Raw genomic sequence first — 23,899 nt, 5'->3', positions numbered from 1 at the left:
CTGCCCCAGCGCCGCCCCCACGGTGACGATCCCGATCCCGGTGCCGGTGCCGGTGCCCTGGCAGCCCCGAGCGGGGCCGGACCGGGCGCACCCGCGATGCCGGCGGGCGGAGGTGGCGGCTCCGCGCCCCCCCGAAATCGGGGTCCCCGCACCACCCCGACCCCCGGCCCGCCGCCCCTGGACCCCCTGGGACGGTGAGTGCCGGGGTCCCCCCGCACGCTGCGCTTTTGGGGCGGGTTGAGCCTTTCCCAGCCCCGCGTGCCCCATCCCGATCCCGAACTCTGGAACCCCGGGGGGAGAGACGCGGCTCCGCAGCCCCGGAATTGGGGTGGGGGTCCCGCCTGCACCGTGGGAAGGGGAGGGGGGGGGAACCCCACGGCAGAAAAGGGGGAGCCCCCATCACCCCCCACCCCTCGGCGTGACCCCAAACCCATTCCCCGCTCCGCGCTGGGATTTTTGGGGTGGGGGGCGCAGCTTTTGGGGTCCCTGGAGGCTCCGTGGGCAGTTTGGGGGTCAGGGACCCCCGAGCCTTTGAGTTCCTCCCTCCAGCCCCTCCCAAATGTGGGGTCCTGCAGTGCCCAGCCCCCCCCCCAGTTTGGACCCCCGGGGGTCTGCGGTGTCCAGCGTGTCCATCTGGACACGTCCCAGCGTTCCCGAGGGATTGGGATTGAGGGGGCATTGGATGGAGGGCAGAGACCCCAACTTTGTCCCCCAGCCCAGCACCTGGAGGGTGACACGAGGGCCACCACGGTCCCCAAGGGCCACCGCTGTCCCGAAGGGCCGGAGCGAGGAGCTATTTCCATGCCCGTGCCCTCATCCATGGGGCAGCTGCTCCTCGCCAGGCGCTAATTCCCGGCCAGTCCCAAAAACAAGGAGCTGGACAGCGGGGGACAAAGGTGACAAAGTGTCCCCGACAGCCGGCTGGGGGCTGTAAGACGAGCACGAGGTGACAATCCCCGTTCCAGGGTCACCCACCGAGGCTACCTCGGGGACAAGTGACCTCCCCCCGGGGTGGCTGCTGGCTCCTTGTATGGCCGGGGACAGCGTTGGCACCGGACGGGACAAAAATAGCCCGTGGGAAAGGCTGGGGGGACAAGGGGACGGCGCCGCGGGATTTGGGGTGCGGGAGGTGCCGGGGGCAGCCCGGGGGGGGCTGCGGTGGCCCTGGGGAGGTGGCGGGGATGTCCCCAAGGTGTGCGGGGTTCGTTCTTGCTGGCAGATGTTGTGTGGGGTTTGGGGTGGGAGCGGCGCTGGAAGGGCCCCGCGGCGGGGGTCAGGGATGGGCACCGAATCCAGCCGGGATCTGCGGGTGGGACGGGACCGGAACGGCCCCGCAAGGGCAGCCAAGGCCACCGGGACAGTCCGGGAATGTCACCAGCACGCGGCCACACAGCCGGCGATGACAGCGAGCGGCAGACACGGGCTGGCCCCGCACCAGCCACGGGCACAGGGACACGGGGCGGGCTGTCCCTGCTCTGTCCCCGCTATGGACACGGCCCCGGCTGTCCCCTCTGTGTCCCCTCTCTGTCCCCTCGCTGTCCCCTCTCTGTCCCCTCTCTGTCCCCTCTCTGTCCCCAGGCGCTGTCAGGGAACGCTCCCGGGCTGTGTCCCCGCCCCGGCGCCGCTCTCACTCCGCTCGGTGCCCCCAGGGCTGGTGGCCCCGTCTGCTGTGACACCTTGGGGACATCGCTGAGAGCACAGCGACCCCCGGGGCTGTCCCGGCGTCACCTCCGGCCCGGCTGACGAGTTAATGAGTTAATGAGTTAATTGGGGACAGCAGCTGCCCAGGGCCCCCCAGAGCATCCAGCGCCACCATTATGCCAAGGCCACCACATGTCCCCAAGTGCCACCAGCCCCCCCAGGGATGGGCACTCCGCAGCTGTGCCAGGGCTGGAAAAAGCTTTTCCAGCAGGAATTTTCCCAATATCGCACCTGAACCTTCACTGCAGCCACCCGAGGCCCGTTCCCTCTCATCCCACCCCTTGTCCCCTGTCCCCACATCCCGAGTCCCACCTCTCAGAGGTCCCGATCCCACTTTGCCCCAGGGTGGAACCCCTTTCCCAGCTCCCTCAGCCGCTCCTGATCCCAAAAATCCTCTCATTCTCTGGCTGCATCCCAAGAATCTTCTCGCCAGCCCCCGAAATCCCTGTGGGATAGAGGCGGATTTAGGGGCAGGTCGGAGCTGATGTGAACCCTCAGCTTTGGGATTTGCTCACTTTTCCAGCTTTTTAAAGTTTTTGGGGGATCTTGTTTTGATCCAGAGCATCCAAGAGGGGCAAAGGAAGTTTGGGATCGCACAACATACCCAAAAAAAAAAAGCAGGATTTTCCTCGTTCCCACCCTTTCATTTAAATATTTACAAGAATTCTTTCGATTCGTTAATTCAGGGTTAAAAAGAACAAAAAGCCAATTCCAGGAGCAGCTTTGTGGGCAGAGCCCGCAATTCCCACCTGGATCCACCTCCTGCACTGGGAATGTGGCACAGAACCAGCCAAACCCCAAGCCCAGCTGGATTTGGGGGGACTTTTCCAGCATTCCACGGGGATTTCCTGACGGGAGCCAGGTCGGGAGCTGCCTCTGGCTGCAGCTCCTGCGGAACGAGGGGATTTTTATTCCCATCTTTCAGCAGCTCCCAAATTTTACAAGAAACGAGGCCAAAATCTGGTTTTCCAAGAGGGATCTGACCCCATTCCCAATGTTCCAGGAATACTGACGTTCCCAAACTTCTCCGTGCCTAAACGATCCCACTTTTCGTTCCCAGATCGCCTCGGGCTCACCCCAAAAGCTGCTCCAGTTTTGGGTTCACGCCTGGTTTTCCTTCCCAAATCCATGGAATCAGGAAGGATCCACAGGCTGGAATTGGGGGAACAGCCTCGAGCCATGGGATTTAGGCTGGGAAATGGAGGCAGGGATTTAGGGAATACACATTCCCACCCCGACAGGATCCTCCCTTCCTTCCCCTGGCTGTGGTGGGAGCGAGGGATGCGTCGCCTGTGGGTTTCAGGATAGCTCCAAAAAACCAGGGAAAAGTGGGAATCTTAAAGTTTTGGGTGTTTTTTTCTCATTTTCCAACGAGTTTGGAGACAAAAATCCAACAAAGCATTCCTGTTGCAGCCTGGAATTTTTTTGGGTTTTTGGGGAAAATCCAGCCCCAGTGAGTCACTTGGGATGGATTTGGCCGTGGCTGCCCAAAATTCAGCTGAGGGTGTGCCAGGCTTCCAGCAGCTCCAAAATCCGCTCAGAATTCCCAGGAAATGGTGTGGGGTGGGGCAGGGCTGGTGCTGTCCCTGACTGGATTTTTGGGATTTTAAGGGAATAACGTGGCAGCTTTAAAGGTGTTTTTGTGTCTCCTCCGAGCCTGGGATTCCAGAGGTGTTTTGTGGGACACGAGCCTGGATTTGGGGACACTGAGTCGAGGTGTTCCCAGGGAAATGAAGCCTTTGGAAGTGCCAGGTATTCCTGCTGCTGCTCCAAAGCAAATCCCACTGATTTCGCTTGGGGAGGGACTTTAAATCCCATCCCATTCCCACCTCATCCATGGGCAGGGACACCTCCCACTATCCCAGGTGGATCCAAGCCCCAGTGTCCAGCCTGGCCTTGGACATTCCCAGGGATCCAGGGGCAGCCCCAGCTGCTCTGGCAATTCCAGCCCAGCCCCTGCCCACCCTCCCAGCCAGCAATTCCTTCCCAACATCCCAGCCCAAGCTCCCCTTTCCCACTGGGAAGCCATTCCCTGCCTCCTGTCCCTCCAGCCCTTGGCCCCAGTCCCTCTGCAGCTCTCCTGGAGCCCCTTGAGGCCCTGCAAGGGGCTCGCAGCTCTCCCTGGCTCCTTCCCTTCTCCAGGGCAACATTCCCAGCTCTCCCAGCCTGATCCAGAGCAGAGGGGCTCCAGAATCCGGGAACGGTTTGGGTTGGAAAAGACCTTAAATCCCATCCCCACCCCATCCATGGGCAGGGACACCTCCCACCATCCCAGGCTGCTCCAAACCCCAATGTCCAACCTGGCCTCGGGCACTTCCAGGGATGAGCAGCTCATCCCAAGCATCATCATGGACAAACAAACCCCCTGTGAGTCAGCGCCTCAGACGCCTCGTGCTGGTTTTCCCTGGAATTACTGGGGCTGCCACTGTCTCTCCTTCGAGCTCAGGACACCTCGAAGAGGAACTCGGAATGAATCCGGAGGGTTCATCTGCAGGGCTGGAAGAGCATCAGGCAGGAACCACCGCAGAGGAGCCTTCCTGAAGCTCACGGTGCTGCTCAGGGGGAGCTGCAAAACAGCTCCCGGTCCCTCACGACTCCAGGGACAAGCCTGGTATCAGCTGCAGGGCAGGAAGCGCTGTGCAACACGCAACACCCTCAGGCAGGGGAAAGACGAGACCACCACAAGCAAGGTCAATGCCTGCGAACATAACAAGCCGGGAAAATCACAGTAATAGCCACAAAAAGGCTAAAAGCAGCAACAAAAAAACAACGCGCACCCTCCGCCCGCCACCGCCGCCCTGAGGGGGCGCGCGCCGGCACCGCGCTTATATAGGGGGGGCCCCTCCCAGCATGCCCCGCGCTGAGGGCCGGCTCCCCCTTTGCACACGGCGCGCATGCGCAGCCCCCCCCTTGACGCTCCGCCGTGCGCACGCCGCGGGCTTTGACCCCGCGCTCCGTCCGCGCAGCCGCAGTGCGCCCCTCCGCGCCGTGTCCCTCCGCGCGCCGCTGCCGGCGCTTTCCCCGCCGCTGCCGGCGCTTTCCCCGGTGGTTTTGGGGGGTTCTTCTCCATCCTCCCGGCTCATCCCGGCGGCGGGGGACGCGGGGAGAGCGGCGGTTGCGTCCCGGCCGAGGTAGGAGGCGGGGGGCGGCCGGCGCTCGGCGCGGAGGGGGCTGAGGGGACGCACGTAATGGCGGCTGTGAGGGGAGAGGGGGAGGGGAGGGCGGCCGGGTGAGGGGCCCTCAGGGGGAGTCCCGGGCTGTGGGTGTTTATCCTTTCTCTTTTATCCCTTCTCCTTTGTTCCTTATCTTTTATCCCCCTCGATGATTAATCCTTCATCGTTTATCCTTTCTCCTCCGGCACGCGGATAAAGCCGCCCGGTAACCACCGACCTGCAGCGCAACCGCAAGGCCAGCACGGATTCGCCTCATTTTATAGCCGGCACGGATTTAAAGCTGCTTTTTAGTAATTTCTATCACGGCTTTAAACGAGGGAAACCCTCCCTCTATCCCCCAACACTCAGAGCCTTAATGTAGTCCGCAATCAAATCTTTAAATCCGTAAAATCCGCGGGTTTACGTTCAAATCACGGGCTGGGAGTTGTGGGGTTTTGGGTTAAAATTGACCCTAAATAGAGCAGCACCAGCCTCAGGTTGGGTTTTCACCTCAGGGCCTGACCTCAGGCGCTTCTTCGTGGTTTGGGGTTAAAAAGGCGGCTTTTCCCTCTTTGTTTTCACTCGGAAAGAGAATAAATAATTTGAATCGGGCGAAATACCCGAAAAAAAAGGGGTTTTAACCTAAAGCCAAGTGTCGGGGCTCTGTAGCATCCCGTGGTTTGCAGGAACCTCGTCTTTTGGGGGGATTTAACCTTTTTTTAGTGCAATTTAGGTACGGGCTGCTTTGATATTTTTAGTCTTATTTTAAACTAGGAATATTCTCGGCATTGTTCTTTTTTTTTTTTTTTTAAGAAAAATCGCTTTATGGGTTATTTTTTCTCAGAGTGTTTCCCTAAACCTGGTGGTTTTTTTGGCTCAGAAGCCAAACCAACCCCCTCCAAAATCTCATCCCAGCCCAGAATTGACGTTTAAACGTTGTAAGTTTGGGGTTTTTAATTTTTGCCTCCTGTCTCTGGTGTGAAAGCAGCTGCTGTGAGGATTGCAGAGGGTGGATCTGAGATGAGCTCACGATTTTCCCTGGGACAAGCCTCTCTCTGAGGACAAGGAGTATCCCGAATGTCGTTATTATTTATTCTTTTTTCCCCTTTTTCCTTGATTTAAATCCACCACAACTCCACCATCCCTCTGGCTCCCGGGCTGTGGGGATGGAAGGGACCAGCCCAGCCTCCTCTTCCCCAGATTCTGCTGGAACTGAGCGTGTTTATCCGAGGCTGGGGGTTCCCAAATCCTGCTGGATCCCTTCTCTTCCCTCTTTTCCTCCCCCAGTTTGGGATTGGGGCTTGCTTTTGCTGCCAGATGAGCTCGTCTGGGTGTGAGGACCAGCACTGAGATCTTTGTTTGCCTTTTGGCTTCCCCACTTGAAGGTAAATAAAACCTCTTCTCCTCCTTCCTTGCCACCGAGTTAAACATTCTGCCTGGAATTTGGGCTTGGTTTTTCTTCTTTTGGGGGGTGGAATTCGGGGTAGAAGTGGCAGTGTTTGTTCTGCCTGCTGGTGTTCCCATTTCTTTCTCAAACTCTGCTGCTCCAGAAGCGGAATTTCAGGAGGATTCCCGGTGCTGAAACGCCCAATTTTGGGTCTGTTGCAGGAATTCCTGCCCAAAAAGCTTGTCCTGGTTTTTTTGTTGTTGTTGTTGGTGTGGTTGGATAGAAACTTCCTGCCTCTAAGGCTGGCATGGGGCAGAGTTTTGGGAATGTTGCCATGGATTCCACGGCTGGTGTTGATGTTCTGCTCGGGCAGGGATGGAGTTAAGTTTTCCTGGGAGTTGTGTTTGGCATTTGGGAGCTGAGTTTGGCCAAGCTTGGGCTTTCCCTGGGCTGGGGATGGGCAGAGCTGCAGCCTGGAGCCCCTCATGGGATATTCCATACCTGCAGTGTCCTTCTCCATGGAAAAACTGGGCTACAGGAGGGGCAAAAAGGGGCAGTTTGGCTTCCAGGATTGTGTGGAGCGGGAGGAGTGACTTTGCTTGGGGTTTGCCTCCCTTTCCTTCTCCATGGTTTCATCTCATCCCGGGAATTTTCTTATCCAAGAGCTTCCTTTCCCTCCCTGCTTCCTTTTGGGATCTGCTTCCTTCAGGCTTTGCAATTCCAGCTCAGCCTTTGCTGGGCTCTTTTTCCTGGCAAATCCGAGGTATCAGGCTGGGATTTGGCCTCTATTTCCATTATCCAGGTGCTCTAGGACCGTTCCCTGGAGGTGAACAACTGTTCTGCCTTCCTCCTCCTCCTCCTCCTCCTCCAGGACAGATCCCAGCTCCTGGTGTGTCCTGGTGTGACCGGAACATTCCCAGTGATGATCCTGGCTCTTGGAGTTCCCAATGCAGCGATCCCAGCTGAGATCCTGCTGGATCTGGAGCTGGCAGCAGGAATGTGCCCAGGGATGGGTGGCAGGAGCCATTTTCACCTCTAAAATCCTGGGAATTTGTTTTGCCTGAGCAGGCAGGTGCTGGAATGGCAGAGCAGCCGGCTCTGTTGTGCTCTGCTGGCTTTGGGCCGTGCTGGAGGAGCTGGAGGATCCCAGGATCGAGGGATAATATGGACAGACACCGTGGATAACCCCAAAAATCCAGGAGCCTCCTGCTGGAACGGGGATGTCCCCTCGAGGTGGGCTCGTGCCACCAAAGGGAAGTCTGGAGGTGACAATCCCAGATTTCCAGAGATCCAGGGGACGTTGTGCTGGCCAGGGTCATCCCAAAGAATCACAGCAGAGAATTCCCAGATGCAGGAAAAGGGCTGGGAATGCCTCGCCCACCTCCTGACCTCGATGCTGGAACTGCTGGGCTGCCGTGGCAGGAGCGGGATGAGGAATTGGCCACGGGAAAGGATCCACGGCACCCTCCGGACACCGACGTCGTCGTGGGGTTGGGCAGCCCAGGGAGGAGGAGGAGGAGAAGGAGAATCCAGCTCCTTCCAGAACCTTCCAAGATGTTGCCATCAACCAAAGGAAGATCAGGGATGCTCCAGAGGAGATGGCAGCTTTTGGGATCGGACGTGGTGCCATCCGTGTGGATATGGGCACTTGTGGAACAGCTCTTGGAAAGGCCCAGCAGCTTCCCAGGCACGGCAGGGCTGCGGTTCTGGCTTTCTGTAGCACAGAGCCAGAAAATTCCATGCTGTTTCTAGGGAGAAATCAGGAAATTCTCCTCTTGGAATTGCCCTTTGGGTAACTCTTCCGTGTAATGGGAGAAATCCACTTCCAGCTTCTCCCGAGGTTCTTGGAGAAAAGGAGGATCCGGGGGGACCTTTTGGCTCTCCTGGCTGGGAAGGGGGAATTGGGATCTTATCCCAGGGAACAGGGACAGGAAAAGAGGGAACGGCCTCCGGCTGAGCCGGGGGAGGCTCAGGGTGGACAGCAGCAGGAATTTCCTCATGGAAAGGGTGCTCAGGGTTTGGAAGTGCCCAGGGAGCTTTGGAATGCCCATCCCTGGAGGTGCCCAAGGAATTCCTTGTGCCGAGGTGTGGATCGGGCACAGCTTGGACTCGCTCATCCCGGAGATCTTTCCCAGCCGGAATAATCCTGGGATTCTGGGCTGTGGCAGGTCAGGCTTTCCTTTGCCTTTTTAGCTCCGTGTGGGAATTCTCGCTCCGGATCTGTTCCCGTCTCTTCCTGCACTTGCAGCAGAGCCTTGCAAGCCCCAGGGAGGGTTGAAAATCCCCAACTTTCCATTTCTCAGCCCGTATTGGGAAGGCTGGAAAAACGGAGGCGGGAAGCTGAAGGGAAAGCAAGGAAGGCATCGTTTGGCTTTTTCCACTGTGCTCTGGAGTTCTGGGATTGCTGTTCCCAGGGATCAGCGAAGCACGGTGGGCTTGGGAGAAGGTCCTTGGAGCGTGGAGGTGCTCCAAGGGCTCTGTATCAGGCTGGGAGAGCTGGGAATGTTGCCCTGGAGAAGGGAAGGAGGCAGGGAGAGCTGCGAGCCCCTTGCAGGGCCTCAAGGGGCTCCAGGAGAGCTGCAGAGGGACTGGGGCCAAGGCCTGGAGGGACAGGAGGCAGGGAATGGCTTCCCAGTGGGAAAGGGGAACTTGGGCTGGGATGTTGGGAAGGAATTGCTGGCTGGGAGGGTGGGCAGGGGCTGGGCTGGAATTGCCAGAGCAGCTGGGGCTGCCCTTGGATCCCTGGCAATGTCCAAGGCCAGGCTGGACACTGGGGCTTGGATCCACCTGGGATAGTGGGAGGTGTCCCTGGATGGGCTTTGAGGTCTCTCCCAAGCCAAAGCATCCCAGGATTCCGCCCGATTTCCGTTCCGTGTCGCTGCAGCCCCAGCTCGGAGCTGGGTCCCTGCTGCGGTGTCCCGGTCCCAGCAGTGGCAATTCCAAGGGTTGGATGCTTCCCAAACAAAGCAGCCTGGAAGAGGAAGGTGAGGCTCTCCCTGATATCTCCAGACCATTGTTTTCCTTCATCTTGGAATTTCCTTAGACAGCATTTCCAGCATTTCCTTTGGAAAGGTCACTCAGGAGCTCCTCAGCTGCAGCCCTTCCTAAGATTCCCGAACTGGTTTGGGTGGGAAGGGACCTCCAATCCCATCCAGTGCCACCCCTTGCCATGGACAGGGACATTTCCCATGGACCAGCTTGCTCCGAGCTCCTTCCAGGCTGGAGCACCATCTGATGAGCTGAGGTTTGCAGAGGTGAGTTGTGATTCCCGATCGTCCTGTGGGAGCTTCCCAGCTCCCAGGTGTCCGTGTGAAAATACCTGGAGAAGTAAAAACTCATCCGACGGAAATTCGGGTTCATTCCCTACTCCGGGACGTTCCTGACCCCTGGAATTAAGGTTGGTGGTGGTCCAGATTGGCTCTGCTGATCCATTCGTGGTTGTCCTGGTGCTGGGTGCCTTTGGGAGCGTTCCCTCTCCTGCTGCTTCCCACAGGAATGGGCTCGGAGGGAATTTTTGCCCTCCGGTGCTGGGAATTCCAGAGAAAACCCAAACGGAAAGGCAGGAGGTGGCTCGGGGAATGTTGGTTGATGTCTCTTTGGAAACCCTCTGGAACAAACGGCCTCACCTGCAGGTCCTGTTGAAATCCAATTTAATTTGTGGAGGGAGGAGGAATCCGGGCTGAGAGGCCGGATTTTTGGGAATGCTGGCTGGTGGGAATCTGGTCATTGTGGCTCTCCGGGTGTTTGCTTGGAGAGGATTCACAGGATCCACGTTTCTCCTGGGCCTGAGCGCTTTGTACTTGCTTCAAACGAAATCATTCCTGATGGAACTCGCACCCGGATGGGACCAAACCCCAGGAATGGCGCTGGAAAATCCTCCTCTCCCTCACCTGGGCGTGGCTTGTGCTCCTCAAACCTTGAGCGTTGTGAGGCCACAGGAGAGGCAGCGCCGATGATGGAAGAACTTCCACCCAGAGTCAGCTTCCGCGGGCTCGGAAAACGAAACCCCACGCCGGCGAGAACCTCGGTGCCGCCGGAATTCAGCACTGGGAAAACAACTGGGAATAACTCCTGGAAAAACCTCGTGTGTTGCTGCGAGAAGAGTCTGGTTCCGGGAGCCAACTGCTGGACAGGGGGAAATGAGGAATTGCCGGGTTCGGGGTTTTCCTGCTTTGGGCTGGGGTTGGGAATGAGGATGGTGCCGATGTTGTGGCTGTTGCTTTGTCCTCGCCCTCAATCCCGGATTCCCAGTGTCCCCGCTCGGCCCCCGAGGAGCTGCTGGACAAGGACTTTGCTGCTGTTGTGGTGTTTCACTGCTCTGCTCTCCATCTCCATTCCTGGCCTGCTTGGGCGGGGCTTGGAGCAACCTGGGATAACGGGAGGTGGAATGAGATGGGCTTTAAGGTTTTTTTCCAGCCCAAACCGCTCTGGGATTCTATTTCCACGTCTCTGTGGTGTCTGATTTTACTCTCCCTGTGTTTGTACCTTCGTTTCCCACCTGGCAGAACCGAATTCTCAGTGTTTTCACCCAAACTAAGCCCCACTCCCCTTGGCCACGGTGCTTTGCGTGTGTAGATATTTTTTCGTTGTTGTTGCCGTTGGTTCCTGTACCATTTCCTTCCTCTCTCGTTTCAAACCCTTCCGCTTTAAGCTCTTACCATCTGGGAGATCGGATTCTTTTCTACCCACAGAATTCCAGCCTCTCATCCCACCCTGTGAATTCTTGCAGGGTTTGCTCTTCACCCATGAGAGCGGCCATGGGAGTGTCCTCCTGGAAACTGCTCCGGCCTCGGCTCAGCTCCACCGAGTCATAACTGGTTTGAGTTCTCCACGTAGATGGTTTCACTTCCAACTCATCCCTCGTCAGCCTCCAGACAGGGTTTTATTCATGCTTTGCCTTCCTGCTCCTAAAATTAATTGTAATTAAACCCAAACTCTGTTGTCACCGAGAAGTGAACTGCCAGGTTGGCACCGACGCTGTTGCAAGTGTCACCGCTGGTTGTGTGCCCCGGGACGTTGTTGGGTTTGAGCTCGTTGATTAATCACCCGTTCTCTATATTTTAAGATTCCACGCAGTGAAAGCAAACTTTTCCTGTGCGTTTTGAGTGCTTTAAGCTGTCGTGCCAAAACCCCGCTGCCGTGCCTCGGGTTGTTTTGCTCACCGTCATAGAAGCCGCTGTGAGCACATGCCAAAGATGACCCATCTAATCCTTGTCTTTTAACTTGCAGCTTTGTGTTGTTCTTGGAAAGTTTCGCACCACTTGTGAATTCCCTGAACCTTGGCCTTGCCAGCCCCTTTGTGTTGGGCCCTCCTCCTTTTCAGCTTGCCCAAATTAAGACCCACTTGGCTCTCCAGCACTTGTCCTCGGCTGCCAGCGGCGGGCCGGCACCTCCCCATGCTGGCTTCCGTCAGGCATTGCTGAAAGACGCAATGTTTAGCCCCAGAGGAACCTTGCCCCCGAGGCCCAGAGGACCCAACCCGTCGGGCACCAAACCCCCGGGAGCCTTCGGGGCCAGAGGCGCTGCGGGGCCGCCGAGGAAACCCGCGCCCGCGACGCCCCAAGGAGCGCCGCAGAGATTCTCGGGACAGGAGGCGCTGCAGTGGACGGGTTCCCAGAGGATCAACGTCCGCGTCACGCTGCACAGGGCCGACCCCAGGAAGGTCAAGGAGAAGACCAACCTGCACCAGGAGCAGAAGGGAGACCCGCGCGCCAACCTCTGGGACAGCGGCCCCTGCCCCGCCGGGAGCGCCGGGCCGAAGCCGCCCGGCCCGGCGCCGGTCTTGGAGCAGAATTCCAACCCCCAGAACCGCTACACGCCCGAAAGCGCCTCCAGCATTTTAGCGAGCTTCGGGCTGTCCAACGAAGACCTGGAGGAGCTGAGCCGCTACCCCGACGACCAGCTGACGCCCGAGAACATGCCGCGGATCCTACGGGAGATCCGCATCCGGAAGATGGGCCACGCCGTGCCCGGCCTGCACGCTCCGAGCCGGGGGGACGAGCCGGTGGGCGAGAGCAGCGGCGCCGCCGTCAAGGGCAAGGTGATCGACTACGGCCACGCCAGCAAGTACGGCTACACCGAGGACCCGCTGGAGATCTGCACCTACAACCCCGACGCGCTGCCCGAGGAGCCGGTGGAAGCGCGCGTCTACAACCCCGACAGCTCGAGCGCGGAGAACCGGGAAGAATTCCAGCGGGAGCAGAGCGTGCCGGTGGCCGTCCCGCCGCCCAGCGTGCCGTGCAACGCCGTGTTCCCGGCGGAAGAGCTCATCAAGCTGCCGGCTTTTCCCGCCGACTCCTCGCCCGCTCCGTCGTTTTTCCCGGCCGAGCCTCCGGCCAAGGTGCCGGCGCTGTGCGGTGCCGCCGCGCCCGCCGCGCTGCCGGTGGTGAAGCCGGTGTCGCAGCCGCCCATGCCGCCGGTGCTGCCGCCCATGCTGCCGGCGCTGCTGCCCACGCCGCTGCCGCAGCCCATGCTGCCCCCGGTGATACCGCCGCTGGTCCAGCCGCCCGTGTCCCAGCACGTGTTGCCGCCCTTGACGTCGCCGCCCTTCTCGGCCGGGCTCTTGGCCGCCATCAGCCAGCACGAGCAGAAGCAGCGCGAGACCGGCAGCTCCCAGCCCGGGCCCGGCGCCGCCGGCGGGACCGCGGCGGGACACAAAAGTTTCCATTCGCAGGCTGGGGAACCCATCAAATCCCCGTTCGGGGTGGTGAAGGCGTCCTGGCTGCCCGTGTTCCCGGATTCCCAGAAGAGCAAACGCCTGCCCACCCCGTCCATGATGAACGACTACTATGCCACGTCGCCGCGAATATTCCCACATTTGTGTTCTCTGTGTAACCTTGAATGCACTCATATGAAGGTGAGTGGCTTTCCCAGATTATTCCCTAAGCGTGGGTACTTCCTGGCGCAGATTGTTTTTCCCCTGGGAATTCCCATGGATTGGGATGCTGCTCGCCAAGGTTGAGTGTTGGGAATGGTGCTAGAAATGATTGTAAGAGCGTGTTCTGCTCCCGGTTGCATTGCAGAGTTGCTTTATGTGTTGGTTTTAAATTTTTTTTTTTGAATTTCTTTTATTTTGAAATAGCTTTTTAATGTTAAGAAAAGTGGGGTCTGACTTGGCAGCGGGTCTCGAACGACAAAAAGCAAACCTTCGAGCAGCGCAGTGAAACGTCCGTGTCGTGTGTGGGGGGGGACTAAAATCACGTCTTGGGGAGGGTGAGATGTCCGTGTGTTCATTCCCCCCCCTTCCTCCTCCTCCTCCTCCTCCTCCAAAGTGTGCCTGACAACAAAAGAGCTCATTTAGAACCCAAAATTTCCTCTTCCAAATATGGTCTGGGTGACAGCGCTGAATATTCCGGAGGCTGGCTCGGAGGGACGCGGAAGAAGCGTCCGTTCATCCCGCCGGGCTCTCAGCCTTGAAGGAGATCAGAGTTTCAGCTTGGAAGGAAAAGAAAGAAAGGGGGTAAAAAAGGTGGATATTGGGAGATAGAAAATGTTTGGAAAGCTCTGGGTTTTCCCGGAAAAGGCCAAGGTTTGATCTGTCAAAAACGCGATGTAAAAATCATGGAATAATTGATGGATGAGTGTTTAATGTGTTTGAATTCCAAAGTGTGGAAAGGCTGTGGGGGAGGGGGTTTTTGGGATTTGGCAAAATCCTGCCGATTTTAGGCTCTGTTTGTGCTGTGATTTCAAAATGGGATTAAAAATGGGGATGGATATGTGGGGAAAAACAACCCGAAATTCCCAAATCCTTTTCCTCGAGAAGCGCTGAGGGCTAAGGAGATGGGAAACGGGAAGGAAGATTTAAAATGGAAGTGAATGGAACTGAGCAGGGAGACAAAAGTGGGGAGGGGTTAATGAAGGGAAAAAGCACTTTGGGAAAAGTGGGATGAATGAAATGGGAATTTTCCTCTCATTTTAAGGGGGAAAAGGAAGGAAATGGTGTCACTCAGAGTCCTGTGTCGGAGATTTTGGGGGTGGGTTAAAGGTTGGGAGTCCTTGTCCCGCTGGCACCGCAGCGTGGGATGCGTTCCCAGGCATCCTGATCCCACTGCAGCTTCCCAAAGCTGCTCCCTGTCCTTTGGCTCTGGATTCACATCCTTCGGGAAGCGTTCGGTGTTTGTGTCCCGGGGACACGGCACACCTCACGGGAGCAGCCGTGCTGCAGAAGAACCCGGAGAGTTTGGGAGTTTTTATCCCAAAAAATGAAAGAGGAAAATGTCCGGCTGCTGGATCCATGAATTGCAGAGAACGAAGAATTCCTCGGAATTCCAGCTCTACAAATCCCGTGGGTTTTGCCTCGGTTGGGCAGTCAGAGATGACGTGGATGTCATTCATCTTCCCAACCGTTCCCTGTCCCCTTCTGGGAGAGCTGGATGGGACCTCAGGTTGGAAGAGCCACGAGATCCGGCGATTCCCGGTGAGCGCTGACGTGCACTTGAGACATTTGACGCTGTCCCCCGTGGCCTGGAAGAAGGGATTGCGTGGATGGAGCGCTCCGGGCTGGATGGCGGCACTCGGGAGTTGGCGAGGGCTCCGTGTCCAGGTGGCACCGGGGATGGGGATGGGGATGGGCGCTGTTCGTCGGGGACGAGGACGCTGGCGTCAGTCACCCTTGGCAAGGTGGAGGTGACACCAGGATCCCACCTGGAGGGAAGGGACGGCGTCACCTGGACAGCCGGGAGAGGTGGGAGCGTCCCAGCCTCAGCAAGGCCGAGGGTCAGGATGATCCCAGCACCGATCCAGGATGTGAAGAGAGTGGTGGGAGCAGCCTTGGGAGAAGGACTTGGGGGTCCACGTGTCCCGGAGAGATCCCTGTGTCCTGGGCTGATCCCAGAGCGTGGGCAGCAGGAAAAGTGGGAATTCTGCTCCTGTGCCCTGCTTAGGTGAGGCTCCACCTGCAGAGCTGGTTCCAGTTCCCAGATCCCAACTCCTGGAGGACGTGGAGCTGCTGGAGCAAAGCCAGAGGAGGTTCTGGTTCTGGATCAGGCTGGGAGAGCTGGGAACGTTCTCCTGGAGAAGGGAAGGAGGCAGGGAGAGCTGCGAGCCCCTTGCAGGGCCTCAAGGGGCTCCAGGAGAGCTGCAGAGGGACTGGGGCCAAGGGCTGGAGGGACAGGAGGCAGGGAATGGCTTCCCAGTGGGAAAGGGGAGCTTGGGCTGGGATGTTGGGAAGGAATTGCTGGCTGGGAGGGTGGGCAGGGGCTGGGCTGGAATTGCCAGAGCAGCTGGGGCTGCCCCTGGATCCCTGGGAATGTCCAAGGCCAGGCTGGACACTGGGGCTTGGATCCACCTGGGATAGTGGGAGGTGTCCCTGCCCATGGATGGATTGGGAATGGGATGGGATTCCAGATCTTTTCCAACCCAAAGCATTCCAGGATTCTGGGATAACGTGGGATGAAGATGAACCTTGTCTTTATCCCCTACTTGAAGACCTTGCACACAAAATTCCAACGAAGCATTCCCAGGTCAGGTCATTGGTGCCTTTTTTCCATGGATTCTTTTAATCCACTCTCGACCTGACTCCTCCCGTGCCTTGGGAAGGGAATTCCAGCGAGTTCCTGCCGTTGGAAAACGATCCAGAATTCCCACCTGGACGTGGCGCATCGTCGGAACGCGATCCCAACATCGTCCCTCCAGCTCGCCCATTCCAAATCTCCCCAGGCTGAATTTCCCCGGGATTGAAACCCCTCCTGCTGCTGCCCAGAGCATCCCATCCGCTCTTAATTAATTATCTCCCGGAATTAACGAGCTCTGATGAAATCCAGGCTGGACATGGCCTCGAGGTGTCCACAGAACACCGCATTTGGGGTGGCCCCCAGCTAAGAACGGGATTTTCTGCCTCTTTTCTACCCAAAACCCCTCCTGAAGGTCACTTTTACCAACTTTTCAGCATTTTAAGGTGGTTTTTTTTTCGTTCAGAAGCCACAAATTTCTCTGTCTCCCGCCTGCATCCAGAGGTTTTTTGGGTTTGTTTTTTTATGGAAAATAGATGGTTTTAAACTTTCAAACAGGCCTGGTCCAAAATCTTGTGGATTTGAGGGCGGTGGAGACGTCCATGAAAGGTGAGGTTGGAATTTGCCGGAATTTGCCGGATTTGGCCTCGTTTTTATGCCGGGTAGGAAGGGCTGTGGTCGCTGGTGGCTTTGGAAGTGCTGGGGGTGACGTTGGATGCTGATCCCAGGAGGGCTTTTCCAGCCTCAGAAATCCTGGGAATGTTCCTGTGGGATCCTCAGGGTTGGCTGGAGCCCACAGCAAGGTGGATTTGGGGGCGTTAAAACCGGAATTTGAGGCAAAATCAATGCTCGGCTTGAGAATTCCCAAGAAATCTTTTGTGCCGGCGAGCATTTTTTTTTCAGGTAAAATTCCCAATCCTGCTCTGGCTTAGGTGGAGTCCAACCCCACTGCTGTTCCCTTTAAATCCCAAATCCTCAATAGCTGGAAGGATTTGATGGATATTCCACGGAGAGGCTCCGTTTTCCGCCAGAATTCCGCCGCGCCCTTCGCGCAACTCCTCCTTCCCATCCCATCCGGAATGAGGCGGATCCGCGGCGTTCCCAAAGCCAGGATTGGGATTTCTCCTGATTTGCCACCTGTTGTGTTTCCTAAATCCCTTCCAACCCAGGGAGCAGCTCTTGGAATCCGTGGAATCCTGGGAGTTTGATCTTTTCCACGGAGAATCGCGCTGGGAATTCCTTTGTTGGGAATAAGCTCGGAGCTCCCGGAGTTTCTTGGTGGTGATCCATGAGTGAGAGGAATTTGGGATGGATTTAGGGTGGAAAGGTGGGAATGGAGGAGTTTTTCCTTCCGCTGGGATGGGATGGGAAGGGATCCTCTGCTTTTAGGGGCGTGGAGTTTTCTTTGGATACCCGGAAAAGTCGTGGCTGCTCCATATCCTTGGAATGTGCGAGGTCACGCTGGATGGGGCTTGGAGCAGCTCGGGATAATGGGATCAACTTGAGGTTCCCTTCCAACCTGAACATTCCATGATGGTTCTGTGGGCAGTGGGATATTCCCAAAAAGGAGGAACATCCCAAAATCCAGAGGGATTTGGATTGTGGGAGCAGTGGGATATTCCCAAAAAGGAGGAACATCCCAAAATCCAGAGGGATTTGGATTGTGGGGGCAGTGGGATATTCCCAAAAAGGAGGAACATCCCAAAATCCAGAGGGATTTGGCTGGAGAAGACCTGGAGAGGAGAACGAGATTCCCAAAAAACATTGGAGCAGCAGCTGGAGCCAAAATCCCTCCCTGGCACCGTGGGATGGGAATTTTATAGGAATTATTCCAGATTTTATTGCATTTTATAGGAATTATTCCTCATTTTATTGCATTTTATAGGAATTATTCCAGATTTTATTGCATTTTATAGGAATTATTCCCCATTTTATTGCACTTTATATTAATTATTCCACCTTTTATTGCATTTATATGAATTATTCCCCATTTTATTGCACTTTATATTAATTATTCCACCTTTTATTGCATTTATATGAATTATTCCCCATTTTATTGCACTTTATATTAATTATTCCACCTTTTATTGCATTTATATGAATTATTCCCCATTTTATTGCATTTTATATTAATTTTTCCCCATTTTATTGCACTTCATATGAATTCTTCCATCTTTTATTTCACTTTATATGAATTATTCCCCATTTTATTGCACTTTATATTAATTATTCCACCTTTTATTGCATTTATATGAATTATTCCCCATTTTTGTGCTTTTCTATTAATTATATAAATTACAATATTAACCCATAATATTCATATTAATGATTTCCTATTTTATTGCACTTTATAGGAATTATTCCATCTTCTATTGCATTTTATATTAATTATTCCACCTTTTACTGCACTTATATTAATTATATAAATCATAATATTAATATATCAATGGAGAATATTAATTTTTATTAATTATGCCACACTTTGCTGAATTTTATGTTAAGTATTCCCTGTTTTATTGCACTTTATGTTAATTATTCCACTTTTTTTGCATTCATATTCATTAAATTATAATGTTAATTTATAATATTATATTACTTATTCCACCTTTATTGCATTTATGTTCATTATACTAATTATATTTATTGATAGTATTGATTTGTATCAATTATTCCACCTTTGATTGCATTTATATTTACTAGGTAAATTATATTAATATATTAATGTGTAATAATAGTTTATATTAATTATTCCACCTTTTATTGCATTTATGTTCGTTATATTACAACATTTATTGATTAATATATAATATTCATATTAATTATTCCACCTTTGATTGCATTTATGTTCATGATATTAATTATAATATTTGTTAATGTATAACAATAATTTATATCAATTATTCCACCTTTTTTGCACTTATATCAATTATAATATTCATATATGAATATATAACATTCCTATTAATTACTCCACCTTTGATTGCATTTTATCTCAATTACTCCCTAATTTATATCAATTAGTCCCTAATTTATATCAATTACTCCACCTTTCATTGCATTTATGTTCATTACGTTAATTATAATATTTATTGGTTAATATATAACATTAATTCATGTTAATTACTCCACCTTTGATTGCATTTTATCTCAATTACTCCCTAATTTAGATCAATTATTCCCAATTATTCCCTATTTTATATCCATTATTCCACCTTTTATTGTATTTTATGTTCATTTGATAAATGATAATATTGATATATTAATATCTACTATTAATTAGTCCACCTTTGATTGCATTTTATATCAGTTATTCCCTATTTTATGTTCATTATCCCACCTTTCATTGCATTTATGTTTATTATATTAATTCTAATATTTACTGATTAATACATAATATTAAGTCATATTAATTAGTCCACCTCTGATTGCATTTTATCTCAATTATTCCCTATTTTATATTAATTACTCCCTATTTTATCTCGATTATTCCCTCTTTTATATTAATTAGTCCCTATTTTATCTCAATTACTCCCTATTTTATCTCAATTATTCTCTATATTAATTATTCCCTATGTTATCTCAATTACTCCCTATTTTATCTCAATTACTCCCTATTTTATTTCAATTATTCTCTATTTTATATTAATTACTCCCTATTTTATCTCAATTATTCCCTGTTTTATATTGATTATTCCCTATTTTTTATCAATTATTCCCTATTTTATCTCAATTACTCCCTATTTTATATTAATTATTCTCTATTTTATCTCAATTATTCCCTATTTTATATTAATTGTTTCCTATTTTATCTCAATTATTCCCTATTTTATGTTAATTACTCTTTATTTTGTCTCAATGATTCCGTATTTTATCTCAATTACTCCCTATTTTATATTAATTATTCCCTAATTTATATTAATTGTTCTCTATTTTATCTCAATTTTTCCCTATTTTATATTAATTATTCCCTATTTTATCTCAATTACTCCTTATTTTATCTCAATTATTCTCTATATTAATTATTCTCCATTTTATCTCAATTATTCCCTATTTTATATTGATTATTCCCTATTTTTTATCAATTATTCCCTATTTTATCTCAATTACTCCCTATTTTATATTAATTACTCCCTATTTTATCTCAATTATTCCCTATTTTATCTCAATTTTATCTCAATTACTCCCTATTTTATATCAATTATTCCACCTTTGATTGCATTTTATATTAATTACTCCACCTCTGATTGCATTTTATCTCAATTATTCCCTATTTTATATTAATTATTCCCTATTTTATCTCAATTATTCTCTATACTAATTATTCTCCATTTTATCTCAATTATTCCCTATTTTATATTGATTATTCCCTATTTTTTATCAATTATTCCCTATTTTATCTCAATTATTCCCTATTTTATGTTAATTACTCTTTATTTTATCTCAATTATTCCATATTTTATATCAATTATTCCCTATTTTATCTCAATTACTCCCTATTTTATCTCGATTATTCCCTATTTTATATCAATTATTCCCTATTTTATATTAATTGTTCCCTATTTTATCTCAATTATTCCCTATTTTATGTTAATTACTCTTTATTTTACCTCAATTATTCCCTATTTTACCTCAATTATTCCCTATTTTATCTCAATTATTCCCTATTTTATGTTAATTACTCTCTATTTTATCTTAATTATTCCCTATTTTATGTTAATTATCCTGACCACATCCCCCCTTTTTCCTGCTTTTTTTTAAGCTCCAAATTCCACTTTTTCCCAGGATATTCCCCAATCCCATCCCACCTGGACACCCCCAGCCTTTCCCAAGGAATCCCCCTGCTCCTCCTCCATCTCCCAGCCCACATTCCCGATTTTTGGGAATTCCCCCTGGAATTCCATCCCATAATTTTAGCACTCTGGGGGGGGGGGGGGGGGGGGGGGTTCTTGAAAGCCTCCCCAATCCCTCCCTGAGCTTTTTCCTTAGCAAACAAAACACTGGGAAAAATATCCCGAGGTTCTGGAATGAGTTGGGTTCGACATTCCCGGAGCTCCGGGCACGGAAATTCCGGAGTGGGGAGGATATTGTGTTGGGAATGGTTGGGAATTCCGGGAATTCCGGGAATTTTTTGCCTCTGGAGCAGCTCCCGTGCTGCCGACGCCTCGGGGTGTGGCGTTGGGTTCGTTAATTGCATGGAATTAATGGATGTCATTAATGGGAGTTTGTGGAGATTTTATTCGAGAGCACTCGGGGATAAGGAATTTTCGGAATTCCCTGCTTGGTTTTTCCATGGAATTTTGACTTTTCCTGAGGTAAAAACGAGGCTGGAAGGTGCAAAAGCGCCGCTGCCTCGCCGGAGCTCGGGGCCATCCCGTTGTTTCCCACCTTGATCCCGCTTTTCCCGCTGTCCTTTTTATTCCCTCCTTTCCAGGATTGGATCCTGCACCAGAACAACCCTGCCCACCTGGAGAGCTGCCGCAAGCTGCGCCAACAGTAAGGGAAAAACGGGAATCCTTGGGAATCCTGGGATGCTGGGGAGGGACCACCTGGAATCCCATCCCATTCCCACCCCATCCATGGCCAGGGACACCTCCCATTATCCCAGGGTGGATCTGAGTCCATCCAACCTGGCCTTGGACATTCCCAGGGATCCAGGGGCAGCCCCAGCTGCTCTGGGAAGTCAATCCCAAGGAATTCCTTCCCAACATCCCAGCCCAAGCTCCCCTTTCCCACTGGGAAGCCATTCCCTGCCTCCTGTCCCAAATCCCTTCTCCCAAATCCCTCTGCAGCTCTCCTGGAGCCCCTTTAGGGACTCTGAGGATTCCCTGGAGTTTTCCCTTCTCCAGGGGAACATTCCCAGCTCTCCCAGGCTGGCTCCAGAATCCTGGAATGCTTTGGTTTGGGAGGGACCTTAAATCCCATCCAGGGACACTTCCCACTATCCCAGGTGGATCCAATTCCCATCTGAGCAGCACTGGATAAACAGAAAGCAGCGTTTGGTGCTTCAGGAATGTTGACTGGGAATATTTCTCGGGAAAAATCCCGATTTGGTTGGGAATTTTGCCTTTTCCACTGACATTTTCCCATTGTCCTTGACAGATATCCCGAGTGGAATCCCGAGGCTCACTCCTCCAACAGGTACCTCGTAGCATTCCTTCCCTTCATTCATTAAGAATTAATTACTCCCAGCAATTAGTCTCCCTCATTATCTCCTCCAAGCTCTCTCGACGACGTCACCGTTACGCTACAAAATTTTGTGGGATTTTTCAGGATTTCAGGGGGGGTTTTGTCCCAAATTCCGTAGAATTCCGAGCTGCTTTGGGTAGGAGGGACCTTAAAATTCCACAATTTTTTATCCAGTTAAACCTTCCTGGTTTGTTTCACCAGAGGAATGGTGGCTCCTATTTCCCAACTTCCAAAGATTCCTTGGGGAAACGACATTCCCACAAGCTGGAAAACCCCTGGAATCCACAGATTCCCATCTTCATCCTTTCATTTTCCCTCTTTTCCACCTCTGATTAATCCCTTTTTAATCACCTCCCTGGGCATTAATTACTCTTCTCGCCACCTTTGGATTGTTTTCGTGGTCTGAGATTTCTCTGTGTTTTGGGCTGGAATTGTTGGGATTTTCCTGGGATTTTCCTGGGATGTTTCCATTAATGACTCCTCCAGATTTCCCGGGAAGCTGAGTGTGGGTGTGTGGCTGGAATTCCTTCGGGGAGCTGCAGCTGAGGCTTCTTTGTTCTGAACAAGGAAAGGGGGGAGAAAAAACAAAAAAAAGCTTGAAAGAGAGAAATAAAACCAAGAAAACTTTGGGAAAAATCCATGAGGAGAACATCATGGAATTGTGCAATAGGTTGGCTTGGGAAAGATCTTCAATCCCAACAATTCCACCCCCTTTCCATGGGCAGGGACAGCTTCTGCTATCCCGGGTGGATCCAAATCCATCCTTGGACATTCCCAGGGATCCAGGGGCAGCCCCAGCTGCTCTGGCAATTCCAGCCCAGCCCCTGCCCACCCTCCCAGCCAGCAATTCCTTCCCAACATCCCAGCCCAAGCTCCCCTTTCCCACTGGGAAGCCATTCCCTGCCTCCTGTCCCTCCAGCCCTTGGCCCCAGTCCCTCTGCAGCTCTCCTGGAGCCCCTTGAGGCCCTGCAAGGGGCTCGCAGCTCTCCCTGCCTCCTTCCCTTCTCCAGGGCAACATTCCCAGCTCTCCCAGCTGGGCTCCACAATCTTGGAATGCTTTGGCTTGGAAAAGACCTGGAATCTCATCCCATTCCCATCCCATTCCATGTTCAGGGTCACCTCCCACTATCCCAGGTGGATCCAAGCCCCAGTGTCCAGCCTGGCCTTGGACATTCCCAGGGATCCAGGGGCAGCCCCAGCCACTCTGGCAATTCCAGCCCAGCCCCTCCCAGCCAGCAATTCCTCCCCAAATCTCACCTTTCCCACCCTTCCCTGAGTCTCTTCCATATCCCAAATCCTTCTCCAGCTCTCCCAACACCCCTTTAAAACCCCACAACCACCTCCCGATTTCTCCCCGCATTTTTCCCCTCTCCAAACCCATCCTTCCCACTTCTCCCAACAATTCCTTCGTTTCCCCACACGGATCCCTTTTTCCCCTCAGGAATGCCGGCGACAGGAAGGAAAACCGGACCCCCAAGCACCGCTCCAGCTCCTCCAGCCCCAACCGGAGACATTCCAGACCCAGCGTCTCCAGAGGCTCCGGAGCTTCCGGCTACGCCCTGCACCGTTACCGCTCCCGATCCCGCAGTCCCGGCAGATTCCGGAGGCCCCGGAGCCGCAGCCCCCGCTACATCCGAAGGCTCAGCCCCAGGCACAGATCCAGATCCCCACAACGTTCCCGGAATCTCCTGAGATCCAGCCCAAGACCTCGGAGATCATCCAGCACCGAGCGCTCTTCCCGCAGATCCAGCCGCTCCGAAGGTAACGCAATTCCCAAAGGTTTTCCCCCCCCCCCCCCTCTCCTCTTGGTGTTTTGGGTTTCCGAGAGTTTTTAGAGGTTGTGAGGGATGGAAAATGCAGGTGGGAGATTAGCTGGTAGATTCCTGAGAGGGGTTTTTTTTAAGGATTGGATAAAAATTGGTAATGAGCCATCCATAAGTGAGCATCTATGGATTCTCCAGAGAAAGGCAGCAGTCAGGAATTTTGTTAAGGAATAATTAAAGCAGCCAAGAAAGGCAGGATTT

At 52.4% G+C, this 23,899-nt stretch overlaps 1 protein-coding gene across 1 annotated transcript in view; it reads left to right on the top strand.

The window, feature by feature from the left end:
• Window positions 1-96: 96 nt before the first annotated feature.
• Window positions 97-23,899, top strand: part of ZNF638 (zinc finger protein 638) — a gene marked incomplete at its 5' end in the record, with an annotated part of 61,267 nt that continues 37,464 nt past the window's right edge. Inside the window, 6 exons of the mRNA XM_082282018.1 lie at window positions 97-194; window positions 4,668-4,832; window positions 11,470-13,096; window positions 21,121-21,182; window positions 21,789-21,827; window positions 23,317-23,636. Coding sequence (XP_082138144.1) covers window positions 97-194; window positions 4,668-4,832; window positions 11,470-13,096; window positions 21,121-21,182; window positions 21,789-21,827; window positions 23,317-23,636 — 2,311 coding nt within the window. The remainder of the gene's footprint in view (window positions 195-4,667; window positions 4,833-11,469; window positions 13,097-21,120; window positions 21,183-21,788; window positions 21,828-23,316; window positions 23,637-23,899) is intronic.

Source organism: Coloeus monedula (genome assembly GCF_965178545.1).
Source record: "Coloeus monedula genome assembly, chromosome: 5".
NCBI lineage: Eukaryota > Metazoa > Chordata > Aves > Passeriformes > Corvidae > Coloeus > Coloeus monedula.
Note: the sequence above shows the minus strand (reverse complement) of the source record. Positions and strands in the feature narration are given on the sequence as shown.